The sequence below is a fragment of the Uloborus diversus genome, chromosome 5, assembly GCF_026930045.1.
Source record: "Uloborus diversus isolate 005 chromosome 5, Udiv.v.3.1, whole genome shotgun sequence".
NCBI lineage: Eukaryota > Metazoa > Arthropoda > Arachnida > Araneae > Uloboridae > Uloborus > Uloborus diversus.
In genome coordinates this window covers 103096213-103111798 of record NC_072735.1, presented here as the reverse complement: position 1 = coordinate 103111798, position 15586 = coordinate 103096213, and the positions used below count along the sequence as shown (strand labels likewise).

At 31.9% G+C, this 15586-nt stretch overlaps 1 protein-coding gene across 1 annotated transcript in view; it reads right to left on the bottom strand.

Moving 5' to 3' along the window:
• The window catches only part of LOC129223054 (uncharacterized), a 149153-nt gene that overhangs the window by 75978 nt on the left and 57589 nt on the right, over positions 1-15586 (bottom strand). Inside the window, exons 4-8 of the mRNA XM_054857619.1 lie at positions 12170-12276; positions 11319-11534; positions 10086-10184; positions 7144-7274; positions 2658-2868 (exon numbers count right to left, since the gene is read on the bottom strand). Of these exons, the coding sequence (XP_054713594.1) occupies positions 2658-2868; positions 7144-7274; positions 10086-10184; positions 11319-11534; positions 12170-12276 (764 nt within the window). The remainder of the gene's footprint in view (positions 1-2657; positions 2869-7143; positions 7275-10085; positions 10185-11318; positions 11535-12169; positions 12277-15586) is intronic.

Genomic DNA, 15586 nt, shown 5'->3' with positions numbered 1-15586 from the left:
TAAATTAGTCTCAGACAGCATTTTTTTTAAATTTAATTTTATGTTCTATCAAGTGAAAAGCATATATACAGTAAGTAAATGATATTGCAAGAGATTAAATTTGTACAAAATAGAAGACATTTTCTAAGCATGTATTCACTAATAAGTATTTTCAACCATTCATGTGATTCATTTCTTAAATACATAAATATTGTTATATACTTACATTACTCTTTATAATATTTACAAATTATCATCTTTATCACTTTGTCTGTACATGAGCCACAAAGTGTCTTTTTGCAATCAGAACAAATAATCATAATTTTATTTACGCATTATTCCATTTGACATCGTTTTTGTTTTTTCTCTCAGGTCTACTTTATTATCATCTTTTTGTGCCATGCTAGGTTTCGAAAAATTAACGCAATCAATTGATGAAAGTATGTTATTTTCAAAGTCACCTTTTTCAACTTTGCTCCCTGCTATAACAACAGAAAAAAAAGAAGCATGTGACCAACAGGTGTTTCGCATTTTCCTAACGGTTCAAAGAACTGCACCTGACCAGCAGATCTACTCAAACCCACTAATTACAAAAGAATGCTATTCAGCCTGACAAATAACGAAAAATCCATATTTCACATATCTGATAAGAGAAAAGTGAACAAAATCGGAAGCATAAAAAACAGCGGTCAAAATAACCGCCGTCAGTCTTTCTAGGTATAAACAATTTTAGCAACTGTAATAATGGGCCTAAAGAAATAAAAATTACTTTTGTGAGATCTTAATAAATAGTTAGGAAAAGTCAATAAAGGGAAAAGAGTTTGAAAATAAAATGCAGTAAATATGAGCGTTTGAAAATCGTTTGCGGTCAAAATGACCGCCTCTGTCTTTCTAGTGTTAAAAAACAGGATATTGTGCAAAGATTTTTAAGTTGGAAACAATTTTCAAGAAAGATGGGACAGATTTTGTTAAGCTTTATAATTTCCTGCTTTTAAAAGATCGAATTTAACAAGAGAGAATGTAGAAGTGACAGTATATCTTTTACAATAGATGCCACCAATTTTAATTAGTTAATAACTTTCAGTAGTAAATAATCCAAGCATTATTTTCTTTCTATCATTTAAGAAACCAGAATTGTTTGGCATGAAATACATATGCAGTGCTGGAAAAATCAATATAAGCAGTGACATAGGGCAGTGGGGATCAGTGGATCCACCACAGAACAGGGGCGGCATTTCAGCATTTTGTTTGGGGGGTGGAGTATTTTGAACATGAATTTTCTCAGTACGGTATATTGGTTAACAGGAAGTGATAATAAAATGGTTTTAATGTTAAGAACAATAAAGCAATATGGCAGTTGAGACACAAATGTTATCTACTATAAAATGACTTACCTGATTGAAATAGTCAAAAAACAATAGAAGCAAGAAAGTTATATTAAAAAACACATTTCCTTCAAATTCCGCTCTTTAAAGTAACTAGGAAAACTTTTTAAATTGGGCTAGTATTTATTTAGCGTCATTAAAATGTATAGTCGCAATTCACAAAACAATTCTTCCCTCAAATTTTACTTATAAGTGTAATATTTTCTTTTTTGCTTTCTGTAACCGATCTACATAATGTTGAACAGACCAATGATAAATATATCTCATCAAATCCTGTCTCAATTTCTTGAGAAGCTGAATTGATCATTTTATTCAAAATAGTGATTTAATATTTTGACTAAAACTTCATGCGGTTTTGTCACCTCTTCTACATTGGCATACAGTAAAAATGTTATGGAAAGTTCTGTCACAAAGTTTTACACTTTGTTAAAGGGCTCAAGCATGCATTAGTGTGAAAATTACTATGAGTTTCAAATGTCAATCCAAGAATTAAAGCTAGCGGATTGAAATTTTAGTGATAGAGTGTTAGTGTAGCATTGTTCAAAAAACGCCCCGAAGTATTAATAAAGTAAACAAAAATTCAAACAAAGTCATACATATTAAAATGACATCAGATTTTCTATCATTGAAAAGGTCGTTTTCCAGTTATTCTTCTAAGGAGCTTTTATAGATTTAACTTTTGAATACCATCGTGTGTCACTCAGAAATTGTCAAGTAAAGAGCATCAAGATATATTTGTTGATATAAAAGTATTTTTCGATGTGGGATGTTTTTCATAAAGAGCATATCTTTACAAAGAGTTTCTAAGAAAGCATATAATGCATCGAGTTGCTAAAATATGTTTCTGGTACATGGAATCAATGAAGACTTATTAGCTAAACATTAAGTTATAATATGAGCATAGCAATTTATGTAAAATGACATGGAGTTGACGCATAAAAATTGCGCAGTCTAAACACTGTACGAGTATCTCATAGAAGATGCACCAGCATAACATAGAATACACAATCTTGAAATATTTAACCCATATGAAGAGATTATTTCTTTAGTTAAGGCAAACAATTATTCTCCATCTGTTTTTTACTGTTCTTAAAATGCAAGCAAATAATTTTGTAAGTTATCTAAATTGAATTTAGCCATTTTTATTACTCTTAGTGAAAATTTTGGGGGTGCAACCGCCCTCTCTCGTTCCCCCTATTTGCCGCCCCTGCCACAGAACGAAACAAGTTTTCATATCATTGAAAATTAGAAGGTTATAAAACTAAAAGAAATAAACAGAAATATAAAAATTACCAGTTTTCCAACTTGCTCGGAATCCTTTTTTTTCTACAGATGCATCAGAGCGAAATTTTACTATCATTAAATTGGATGCTGTCGTAAATGTTTTCATTGCAAGATCTTGTGGACCAGATAAAGTCACTAAATTGACACCCGACTCTTCAGTTCGACCACCAGCCAATATTTGAACAGTATCAAAGTTTACTTCTGTTTCAAAATCAGAAAACTAGAAAAACAAAGAAGTTTATTTAAAACGTTGAAGTTTCATAAACAGCTGTTTTCATGTCTTTGTTTTTATGCCCTAAGTAAAGAACTTTCAAGGTCACAAAATATTTACAAAATAAAAACAGACAGGTACATTGATATGATTATATAAAATAACTCGTTATTAAGCTACACAATAAACTATAAACAACTCTGCACAATTCATGCAAGTTTGTATTTAAATGACACTCTATCTCAAGATGCTGAAGAAGTGGTTTCTAAACTAATGCTTGCACTACCTTTTTTATTTAAAAAAATTATTTTACCCCCGCCCCCTTAATTTGCATAATAATCCATTTCATAAATGCTATCCTAAAGTTACAATTTATTCAATAGGGTAGAAAAACAGCATTATTTTAACCAAAAGTTTTCGTGCATCAAAGCATACTTATTTATTTCTAGAAAGTAACCTGACATTGTATGACTGGGGCAAGTTGTCTTTTTATCAGAGAGACAGGCCATCAAAGTAGACAAGTTCCAACAAATATCTGTACCTCAAATTCAGACTAACGTAAGTCACATTTTCACTACTTTTCAGGAGAGCATAAAAGTATTTGTTTACTACCTACAAAGGCTGGGACTTGCACTCTTGTAATGCTGGTAAATAAATATAAAGAGTTTTTTTTTTTTCACACTAAATTATGTTATTATGGTTTAAAGCTGAATAGGAATCTATTCACAAAACCATGAAGTAAGCAACTCATCAAACGTTTTAAATGTATAAGGATTTCCTTTTCTTAATTATAATCTTCTATAAGTGCTCGTTTTTTGGAACCAATTCAGTGCAGCGACTCCAGGCTTTGCCTTGCTAACCATCTTGATTTCTTTTCCTTCATCAGCTGTCATCTTTTAAGATAGAATCTTCGTTGGTACTCATTGGACAATATTGAAAATGTAAACTATTTCATGTTTTAGAAGTAAAATATCAATGAACTCACACTGAAAAATTTATACAGTTTTACGTACAACATTAAATAACCATTCTATTTATAAAACCATGAAATAAGCAACTCATCAAACGTTTTAAATTTCTAAGGATTTGCTTTTCGATATTTTTAGTGTATTATCGCAACTGTAATAAATAATCCAAATTGAACTTTATCTTAACTGTGTTTGTTCTAGCAACAGGAAAGGTACTGAATCTAGTTCAGCCCTGAGTAAGCAGATGTATCCTAGTGATCAACTTATGTCTTGCACATGACATACAACTGATTTAATTTACTACTTTTAGTTACAAATAGAAATGATTTAAGTATATACAATAAATATTATTTAAAACTTCTCAGGAACTACCGATTATAGCAAGATAAATTTTACATGAATTGATGAAAAAAAAATTTTTTTTTCACTATTTTACGGCTATTAAATTTGAAGAAAAGTCATAGAACCACTACATGTTTAAATAAAATTAACGAATTTTAGCTGCACCAACAATAAAATAATGCTTTCACACATGCTATGATGCAAGTTTCATTGTTGGTGATGTCATAGTGTTACTTAATCAGCAATTTTGGCTGTCCTCATATTCAGTATAAGCCAGATGAATGATTGTCAAGAGACTGGAAAAAGTTATCATTAAATTAAGGATACTGTTTAATCGATTTGCATACACATTCAATGCAATAAAATCTGTACCAGTAAAATGTATAATTAAATTGAGGAAATCGTTAAATCAGGTATCATTAAATCAAAGTTATACTGTATATAATAGCAAAAAAATCACTGATTGAGTAACGCTGACATCACCAACAATGAAGCTTGTGTGATGGCAGCATTTCATTGTAGAAGTACCAAAAATTCAGTAAGTCCTTTATAATTTGATAAAATATTTTGGCAATGTTTGACATGCAGGAAAATGCTTTATTTTGACAAGACTGAACTGGATCCGGTAACTTAACTGTTTGACTGGTAAAACAGTCATTTTAAGGGAATGAAGAAACAAAAGAGGGGTCAATGATGAACGCTATCTACTGGAGTTCAGGGTTAATCCGCTGGAGCAAGGGTTAAATTTTCAACTATCAAAATATCACCAAACAGGCAATTGCTTCGTTCAATGTAGAAAAGCAATTTTCACCCGTCATACCTTGATGGGCGATAATGATAATTTTCCTGCAGTTAATAACTCCTACAAAATTTCTCAAACAGTTGTGTCCTTGAAAAGGTGTTGATGTTCTTAGCGTGGGCGCTCAAACCTGAATGCCTTAGCAATGACATATCGCTTATTCATGCTTTCTAACACTCATTCGATTTTGCAAGTGTGTGCACATTAAAAATTTTGTGCTAGTAACAGCTGCATGTCTCCTTAGGTTAGGCGTGCCCCAAATTGGAAACCACTGAGCAAATTACTTTCTGGTATAATTTTATTGAAGGTTAGATTACAGAGGAAATAATCTTGCTTGGATTGCAACATATAAACATAGACTTGTTTATATGTTTTGTTGTAATTTGCAAATTTGTGCTACTTCTAACGTTGTTTTGTCTTACTTTACTGTTCAGCACAAAGGTATTTATTTATCTTATTTGTGGCTTAAACGGGCCTTACGTTTACATTTTCTGCCTTTTATGCATTTTGTGTTTTTGTTTTGTTTTCGGAATTTTTGTTTATTGTTGTATTTTGATCGTGACTTTCCACTTCTTGTTTCTTATTCATTCTGTTATGGTTTGATTTTGTTTATTCTCATTTGGTTTTGTTTTCGCTTTTGATTATGTCTCAAATCAATAGGTTTGCCAATCTTCGGATTAAGAAATTTCGTTTTTTGAACCATTTAAAATTTCTTCAAGAGTGTAGGCGCAAGAAAATTTTGCTGTAATTTGCAAATTTGTGCTACTTCTAGCGTTGTTTTGTCTTACTTTACTGTTCAGCACAAAGGTATTTATTTATCTCATAGACTTGTTTGTTCGGCTTTTCAATTCATGCAAAATAAAATGAATTCAGGTGGAGCAGGGAATGATCAGGGAAAAAACGAATATTTTTTCGGGGGTAGGGGGGAGTTTTTTAGTGCAAAATTATAAGATGTTCTGAAATTTATGTTGCTTGCATTTCAACCCTTTTGCTGTTCAAATATATATATTTTTTTAATGTTCAGTATCTTACACAAAAACACTAACTTTGATAATGCAAGCTGTTAGATAAGCTGTAATTTAATTCTCCTGTACACCAAAGTATTATTTCTTTCTTTTTTTTTTTTTTGTTCATTAAGACTGAAAATGCATACACAGAGTGAAGTAGTATATCAATAATACCTATTAATGGAAATGATTACGTAAAATGTTTATAGTTTCTTTTAATGTATTTAATGAACACACAACATACTCCCACTTACATAAAAGCATAACACAAACTTTAAAGTGAAAAAAAGAATAACTTTCTGTTTTAAAATCTCACACATTTCATAAAATAATAATAATAAATAAGTTCCTTCTACAATATTCGATTCAACAATTTACAAAAATCATATCTTACTCAGAATAAATTTTTGACAGATAATTGACAAAGATTGGTGTTCAGAACAAACAAAACTACCGATTATTTTTTTAACAGTAAAAGTGTTTTGTATATTTCTGTTAAAAAGAAAATATAACAAGTGCTGCATTGATTTTTTAAAAAAAGTTATGTTTTTCAAAATAATATAGCCTTTAAATAAATTTTAAATTTAAAGAATCAAATTTCTCTCTTTTTCACAGAAAAAAATTGAAAAAATGGGTTTTTTTACCATTTCAAAATTTTTTGAAAAGTTACATCTTTCACTTGAAATTTTACTCTTAGAAAATTGGAGCAGTAAAAAAAAAAAAAAGAAGCATACAACTTTAGTCAAATGAAACAGTTCATAAAATATTATATTCATCAATTGAGGACACTAGTAGATCAAAAACAGAATAACTATGTTAAAAGTTTACCATATATATCCCCATAGTTATTTTTAATTCATGACACTTTATTTTTGTTTTCTGCATAATTTTTCCTCATTTTTAAATCTTAGCAAAATGTTAATTAATTCACTCCTAATGTCTCTTTCTGTCTCACACACCCATACACATACAAATATGTACATACATATAAGGTTTGAATTGTATGGAAGCCAAAGGGAGCTCAACTTCTTTCCATTTGTTGTGCATTCTTAAATGTAAAATATGGTACAGGTTATTCAATTATTTAAGTGCGGGAAAAAATTCTGAAAGGCTTTTATATTTCTTTTGTTAGAAATTAAAACTTGTACTTATAATCAAACTAGTGTACCTGGAGAACTATTCCAGTGCCAACAGCTCCTTCTAAAGTCCATTTGCAATCAGAGCTAGGTTCATATTTGTTTGGATAATTAGGAGATTGTATGGAATCACCTGAGCTTCTGAAATGATACCTACACAAGTCTAGAAAAAAATAAATGCAAAAGTTAAAGGGTAGAACAAAAAAAAAATGTATTTAAGAACTTTTCAACAATTGGATAAACAATTTTGATACTTGTTGACATAAACTACCTTAAATTTGTATCAATTTTTTTTTCCATCCATGTTGCCTTGGTCAATTAATTATACTTTTGGATATGTAAATATTTGGAACAATTTTTTCTCAATTACCATTTGAAAATTTTCACTGAGTCTATTACAGTTGAAAAACTTTGATGTTATATTTAAAATAATGAAAGAAATAGAAGATACTTATTAGCATGCTACTATGACCAATGTATCATATGATCTGCTAAACATGCGAAATGTCACCCTTCACAAAATGTCGGAATAAACTTAAATAAATTCATCTATTCATGTCCATAGCAAGCAGTTTAACTATTTTTAGTTAGGTTGAACATTAAATTAATTGGCTGGGGTTGTTCAGTATAACTTTTCTAATGACTTAATCATCTTTAAAAAAAAAAACCTATCTCAGTCAAATAAGTTTGCTTTTACTCTAAATAGGTGCAGCAACTCAACCAGCAGACATTTAGCCACAAGCAGCAGACCAAACATTTGTGAGCGTTTGCATAAACACAGTCAAAAACTTGACAAGCTATAATGAACTTGGTTTTGCTTAGGTACACCCTAAAAAAGCATTTTTATTTTTATTTTTTCACTTTTTCAAGCAATCATAGTTTATTTATGTGATAAAAAGGAATGCTTGTTTGATGAATTCAGGGACAATATCGTAGAAATGAAAACAAAATATTTAGGTTTCGGCTTGTATGAAAACTTGTAACATAACGTAGAGTCAACCTTCTGAATTTGGAGAAGACGATGTGGCAGCTGTGGTGGTGATACGGTAGCAGAAGTGGTACTGATTGGTAGGAATGCGTGCGCCCAAGGGCACCCGTATGCAAAATTTTAAGGGGGGGGGGGCTCAAAAATGTTCCTTATGGTTTAGCAGAACATTTTACCCATGGAAACCGATTTCAGTACAGATTAGACATATTGAAATTTGATATTTTTAATAACTTACTCATTAATGACTAGAAAATAGATTTTCTAACCATTTTTGCAAAGTAAAAAGCACCAAAAGCAAGGAATTTCTCATTTCAAAGGGGGGGGCTTGAGCCTCCCTTCCTTGCCCCACTATATGGGCACCCTTGTGTGCCCCATTTACGGTAGTTGCATTGGCACAAGGACGGATACAAGGGAGGGCCGATGAGGGCAATCGCCCCTCCCTTGAGCAATTCTGCACTGGCAATTTTCCAAAATCGAAGTTTTGTTTTAGGCAAACTTCAATGAGGGAAGAGGGTTTCTGAAATTCCCGGAAATATTACAGAATTGAAGTTTTGAAATTAAAATTTTGAACAGCTCTTTTATCGGAAAAAGTTCCTCCAATGGTAAAACTGGGGGTCTCCTTGGATAAATCTCTATATCATAGTTGTTTTGGATGAAATGCTGTGGCAGTCTCCTCCCCCTCCCTCCCTCTAAGCATGAAAAAACCAGATATGTCATAAGAAGTGGTTTAAAATCAATCGCCCCCTCCTTGAAACATGGATCCGTCTTTGCATTGGCCTGGCATAGTGAGCAATGTCATGTGCTGGGCAGGAGTATATTAGGAATGGTGTTTTTGTGATTACTACTGAGCGAGCATTTTCCTTTTGGTTCCAATTTGGCCTACATAATCCTGTTCTAGATGGAAAAACTAATCATGCTTGAGTGTCAAACTTTAGAGTCACAAACAGGTACTGCCTTGGAAACAAAAATGCTTGGCAGACCTCAGCCCTTAACAATGTCCAAAAATGTAATGCATGTGAGAAGGAATCACCGAAGCAATTACCACGTAAATGTGGAGCTGCCCAAAACTTTTCTAGTTAGACTGTGAGAAACTTCCTGCATGATGATCTTTACAACATAAATAATTCTTCCAGCTGAAGAGGATTATGTCGGCTAAGTTAAAACTCGATGGCAAATACTTGCTGGAAAGTACACTAAGAAGCAATCTCTTCCTCCTCAATATATTCCTCCACAAAATGCAACATTGCTCACTGTGCATTGCCATTGCAACTACTACAAATAGCATATTTTTGTGTTTAATCAATACACCCTCTGCCACCGTATCTCACTACAACTGACACATCGCCTTCTCCAAATATGGGACATTAATATGTCAGACCCTCTAATTCTAAAATGAAGTTGATACAGCTTAGGAACAATATCATTCGAGTAATTTGTTGTTACTCTTCAATAGTTTGTGTGCCAATGAAAAGAAAAATGGCTTCTAGAAAATATTCGATATCTCTTGTATTGCACAAGACAAAGTTATCACTCCTACGAACCTCTCAATTCCATTTTTTAGAAAAATAATAAAATAATTTAAATAATCATTTCAAACAAATAATAATAATAATAACACCAATGAATAAAGGGGGGGATCATATTACTTTATTATATAAAAATACAGCAATATGTGTTGGAAATGTTTATTATGGAAAAAAATTGTAGTACAGTAAAGAGATTTGTCAACTCCTCAACAAAAACACATACGCTTAATTTTTCAATTCCAACAACCGAGAATTTAATAATTGAGTGAAAATTATTCATTACAACTGACAAGCCAAATAACAACAGATTTGCTCAATATTTAAATTTTATCCAAATTCCCAACAACAATTGTATTTTTTCTTTTTCTTTTTTAAATCTGAAGCTTAGAAAACATTAACTGCAAAAAATTGTTTTAATAAAGTAATAATAATAATAATAATAAAACTATTAATTCTATACTTGGGCAATCCATTTCATCTGATCTATCTCCACAATCATCCTGGCCATCACATTTCCACTTGTTATTAACACATTTACCATTGCTGCAGAAAAATGATCCTAAAATGAACAGAAAAACAAAAACAAAAATTAATTCAAACCTATTACTACTTAAAGCATTCAATTTTACAGTTGACCCAAATACTGTACACTGTACTACTACATGCAGTCAAAATAGCTTCTAGTGATGTTTTTTAAATTTTACCAAAAATGCTGATAATAACTGAAAAATACAGAGAGAGAGAAAGGAGTTTTCTTTAACCTTCTTTCTAGTTAAACGGCTGTTTATGGTAAGAAAAGAATTTTTTCCAGATTTTTGGCATATAAAATTCTTAGAAAATAAAAATAATAATACAAATGTAAAAATTGTTCTAGTGATTTTAATCATAATTTGTTATTTATTTATTCTTTTTCAAATCATTGTTCTTTTATGTTCGTGAAAAGAACAAAAACTAAACACAAAAAATAAATAAATAAATATCAGCCATTGAAGAACACAAATTTTCTTCCCTTCATTTGAAGTAAAATGAAAGAGCTTTAGTTTTAGAGAAAAAAATGATGTAATATTGTAATTATAGTGATTGAATAATAATGATAGATGAAGGGTTACCCAGTTTATTTATAATGAGTTGCAGAAATTATTTACATACAAAATTACAAAGCAATTCTCAGATATTTTATTATAGCAAGAAAAGAGAAAAATATGACTATTTCTCGCTATGATATAGCAAGAAAAGAAAAAAAAGCTAAATAGATAAATCTAAAAATTAAATGAATCCGTACCAGTAAACACCCTTGCATCTTGTTATTTCGGCTAAGAAAAGCTTAATAAATTGACTTTGTTCAAAAAAAACATAAGAAGAAGCAGAAATATGAGTTAAATAAAACATGCTTATTTGCGGTAAACATGATCATTTGCAATGACTTGTAACTCAGAAAAATACTCTACACCAAAACTGTTAACTGTCTGCATTTATTTTATTTGGATCAAGTTTAAAGGCACTATATTGATCCTAATATTTAATTTTTAAAGGTAAAAGGCTTTTAGAAATGGTTTGCCACATATGTTGATGATTTGTCCTGCAAACAATAAAAAAATAAAGAAAAAACATATTTTTGAACAAATGGGAAAAAAATAGCAAATAAATTTCATAGTTTAGGTGTCAGGACAGTTAACAACTCATAATTACTCACCACTAGGACAAGCATCCATTTGGCACATAAAAGGTAACAGTGTTTCACATGTTGTTAACTTCCAATATTGGACAGAATGTTCAACGATTGCTTCAACACAGCTGCCATCTTGAGGTCTTGGTTGATCAGTATCCCAAAACCCCATATACAATGATATAAATGATCCACTAGCAGATTCTAATGTATTTGTTGAAAGATCATCCACAGTTGATAAGCCTGGGGAAAAATTTCAAATATAATTTGAATTTTGAGTAAAATATTTTCGGTTTTATCACCCTATTCATGAACTTATTTCAAAAATAAAAAATTTTTGGCATGGAAGTTCTGAAATACAGACACAACTCCATAAATGTTTATGAGTATGAAAAGAACCTTATAAATAAATTTTAAGTTTTGTTGTAGAGAAATCAAAACATAATCAAAACAAAGTTAGAAAACATTTCATTGCATGCATCTAAAATTTATTCAGATGAAATGCATTTCTTGATTATATATAAGAATTGAAATTATCACACATAATCATACCACAATTCAGTTTCTAGTCATTTAAATTTTTCATAAACTGATATAGATCAGGGATGCCCCAAAATTAAATTTTGTGAGGGGAAATTCTTAATTTACTAAATGGAACTGTAACTTTTGCCAAATGGTAAAACACAAGCATGCACTAAATTGAAGAATGAAAGGGGATTTCCCGGCCTGTAAGTGTAATGCATTTTTAAGTTTAAGGGCTTTTTAAAAGTTTAAAACTGGAGGCAACTTTGAAAATTTCCATACTTTCAGGCACACTGAGCGTTAAACTATGCATACTTTTAGGAGCAGTTTCAAAGACAATTTTCGTTGCAACTTACCTAGCCAGTAGGCTTTGTGGCCAACATCTTTCAAGTTGGAAGAAGCAAGAGCTTGGGTATAATTATTCTGCCAAAAATTTTCAACAAGAGATAATTCACTTCCATACCTAGAGTAAATAACGTACTAATTTTAAACATAGCTAAGATTAAAAAAACATATTCTGAAGCGTCTTAAAACACAGTAATAATTAATGTTTAAGTTCAAAACAAAATCTTTTGAAGTAGAAGTTGAATAAGAGTCTTCAGACTCTAGGTTGATCAGAGGACTGCGTGAAAAACGCCTTGCCTCTGCTAGTTAAATTGAGCGAAAATTGAATAGAGGAGATTGTCCAATCATGGGAGGATCTTTATATTTCTTCTTTACAAGGACTGGGATATTAAAAAAGGAGTGCTATCGATTCTTAGTGAATAGTGGCTTGAGGAAATTGAACGTCAAATTGTAAGGATTCTTATTAATATAAAGGTTGATACAAAGCTTGTATTGAAAAAGTTACACAATATGATATAAAAGGAAAGATCAAATATGTATGCAAATAAGGAATGATTGTGGGAATTTAGGAAATTAGCATAAACCTAAGAGACATGAAGAACGAAACCCAATCGAGATATAAAAGCAAGGAGTGATGAACAGAATATAAACAGGGCGAAAAGCCAAAAGGGATTACGGTTCTAGAAAAAACGAGGAGAGAACCGAACAATAATCTGGAGAGAAAGCGAGAAGGGGAGAGGCTAAAAAATCGTCAGAGCAATAAACAAGGTGTTTAGGGATAAGTTGGATGAGCAGATTTCTTTGATTATTATAACGATCACAAATGTTTAATCTGTGCCAGATAGTTTTGGGAGTATCACAGGAATTACAATTTGGGGATATTTCAAATTTTAGTTTAAAGAGTTTGTCTTTCAAGAGGAAACTGTCAAGGACTAGTCGATTTAAAGAGATTTCTTGTTTTCTGTTTTTAATCCAATGGATGCTTGATTTATCAGGGATAGTTCTTAGTTTGAATTTGTTGTAATATTTTGAGTTCATCCATCTTTCTTTAGTTCATTTTTATGAGCTGATTCAATGTGGTTTTTACAGTCTTTCCAGGTTGTTAGTGAAAGTATTGGAGTATTATGGCCCATGACGGCTTCTCTAGCTAATTTGTCGGCTAATTCATTTAAATAAATTCCTGTGTGGCTAGGGACCCAGGTTACAATAATTTTTTTGTTGTTGCTGGCTTCTTGTAAGATATTTCTTGTGGCTACAATGAGTTTTTCTTCTTTTTTCTTTTTGTTCTTTAATGCTTCTATTGAACTTAAGCTGTCAGTAATGATAATGGTGGGGTTTGATTTGTCGATAAGAAATTTAGCGGTATAATAGATGGCGATCATTTCCGCTGTAAACACTGAGCAAATGTCAAGAAGTTTTATCTTCCTATTAACTTTATTACTGTTTACAATGCCAAAACCCACTTTGTCTTCTATTTTTGAGCCGTCTGTTGCCCAGATATCAAAGTTGCTGTGTTGTTCAGTATATTCTGTAAAAGATTGTTTAATTTCTTCTATGCAGGTTGCCTTTTGAAAATGTTCGGATTTTGTGATAAACTCTAGGTTGTTTTCTTTCCATGGTGGTATATTAAGATTTCCCAGCAAGTTGTCTTGATTACTGACGTAATTTGATTTATAATTTTTTATGATACTGAGTGCTTTGACTTCTATGTCGCTCTTGGTTTTTAATTTTATATTGGTTTTAAAGTTGCTTCGACGGTCACTTTTGTAATTTTGTTTAAGATTATATTTGACAAGGTTCCAGGTCATTCTGTCTTCGTACGAGCCAAGGTGTGTGAGATGTCGTAAATCTTTTGAAAAGCGTCGGGAAACACGAAACAGCGTCTGCAAAATTGAGCAATAACGTTGCCAGCTTTAAACTGCTAAATTACTGCAGTCCTTAAAGGATCATTTATCACAAGGCTTTTCTGAATCATTGTAGATTTTTTTTTTTTAAATGTTTGGAAAGAAAACTTTGGTTTGTGGAGTAAAATGAAAGAACTGAATTATTTGAACAATATTTTGCATCCTGTTACTCTTATAATCCAGCAGATGGCGCTGGGAAGAGGAAAGCCGAGAAAGTACAACAAAACGTCGAAATATCGTCTGCTTTTCCCCCTTTTGCTTTATGAATTTCGTGATCGGATATTTCAGAACTTTCCATAGGCGTCGGAACGGGGGGAGCTGAGGGAGCTTGAGCTCCCCCTGGAATATTTCAGACCGGCTTAGCTCCCCCGGAAAATTCTTGCACTGCTGCTTTTTGCCGTACATTGTTTACCTCAAACCTGATTTCAAAAATGTGATCTGCCTTTTTTGGGAATTTCGGAATTTCTACCCAATGAGCAACAAAAGCAGTGAGCAGACGGAGTGGTCAGTGCACTTGAATTCACCTTCACCTTTTTTTTCACTGTTTAAACACTCTTGATTGCCGAAATGCGGGAAAGTGGACTCTACTCCGCGGCCTGCGAAAATCAGTACCAGTCAGAGGCGTAGCATAACCAAACCCTTTTTTTGAGGGGGGGGACCAGAGCCATCACCAAGAAGGGTTTTGCTGTCCCCCCCCCCCCCCGATCAGTTTTTCAGAAATGGCGTCACCAATTTCATATTAGTAATGAAAAAAAAAAAGCAGAAAGGAAACCTTTACGATTTTAAGAACATGTAATCGAAATGATAAGTGAACAAAAGAATAAAAGTATCGAAAAGAGTTTTTTCTGCAAAATTTGAAAGCAAATGCAGTCTCCGAATACTATTTAGGAACATCCAAGCAAGGTTATGCATTATGATTTACCTCTGAGGGACCGCTGAAACGAACGTTTCGAACATTTTTTAACGAAAAGAATGTATTCAGTGTTTAGTACAAATCTATGACAAGCGTCAGTCAAGTCTTTTTTTTTTCTTTTTCTTTTCTTTTTTTTTTATTTTTTTGCAAAAATATCATCACGAAAATAGTGATTAAGTAGAGAAAAATATATGTGCCACCAAAATACATTTTAATTAGAGAAAAAGTTGAAACAGAGTAAGGCAAGATATAAAAATGTCATGACTAGTCACACCACTACTAGTGTGCTAGTTCTAAGTGTTTAAATACAAAAGGCGAAGTTAAACGAAAATTTTATCGCGATGTTCTGGAGACATGACATCTAAAACAAAAGAAAGTGTAAAAGCTAAAATAAGTCTGAACTACCAAAAAATTCAAAATGTTTTTTTTTTTTTTATTGACGGGGGCCGCAAACGCTTGTATTTCAAACAAAATTATAAGGCTAGAAATTGAAAACTTCATTACGGAAAAACCAAACCACTCAAATACTTTTGGAAATGAATAGCACCTGAGAGCGAAGACATATTGGCTTGGTTGGATAAAGCAGCGTACTAATGAGGAAAAGGGTGAGA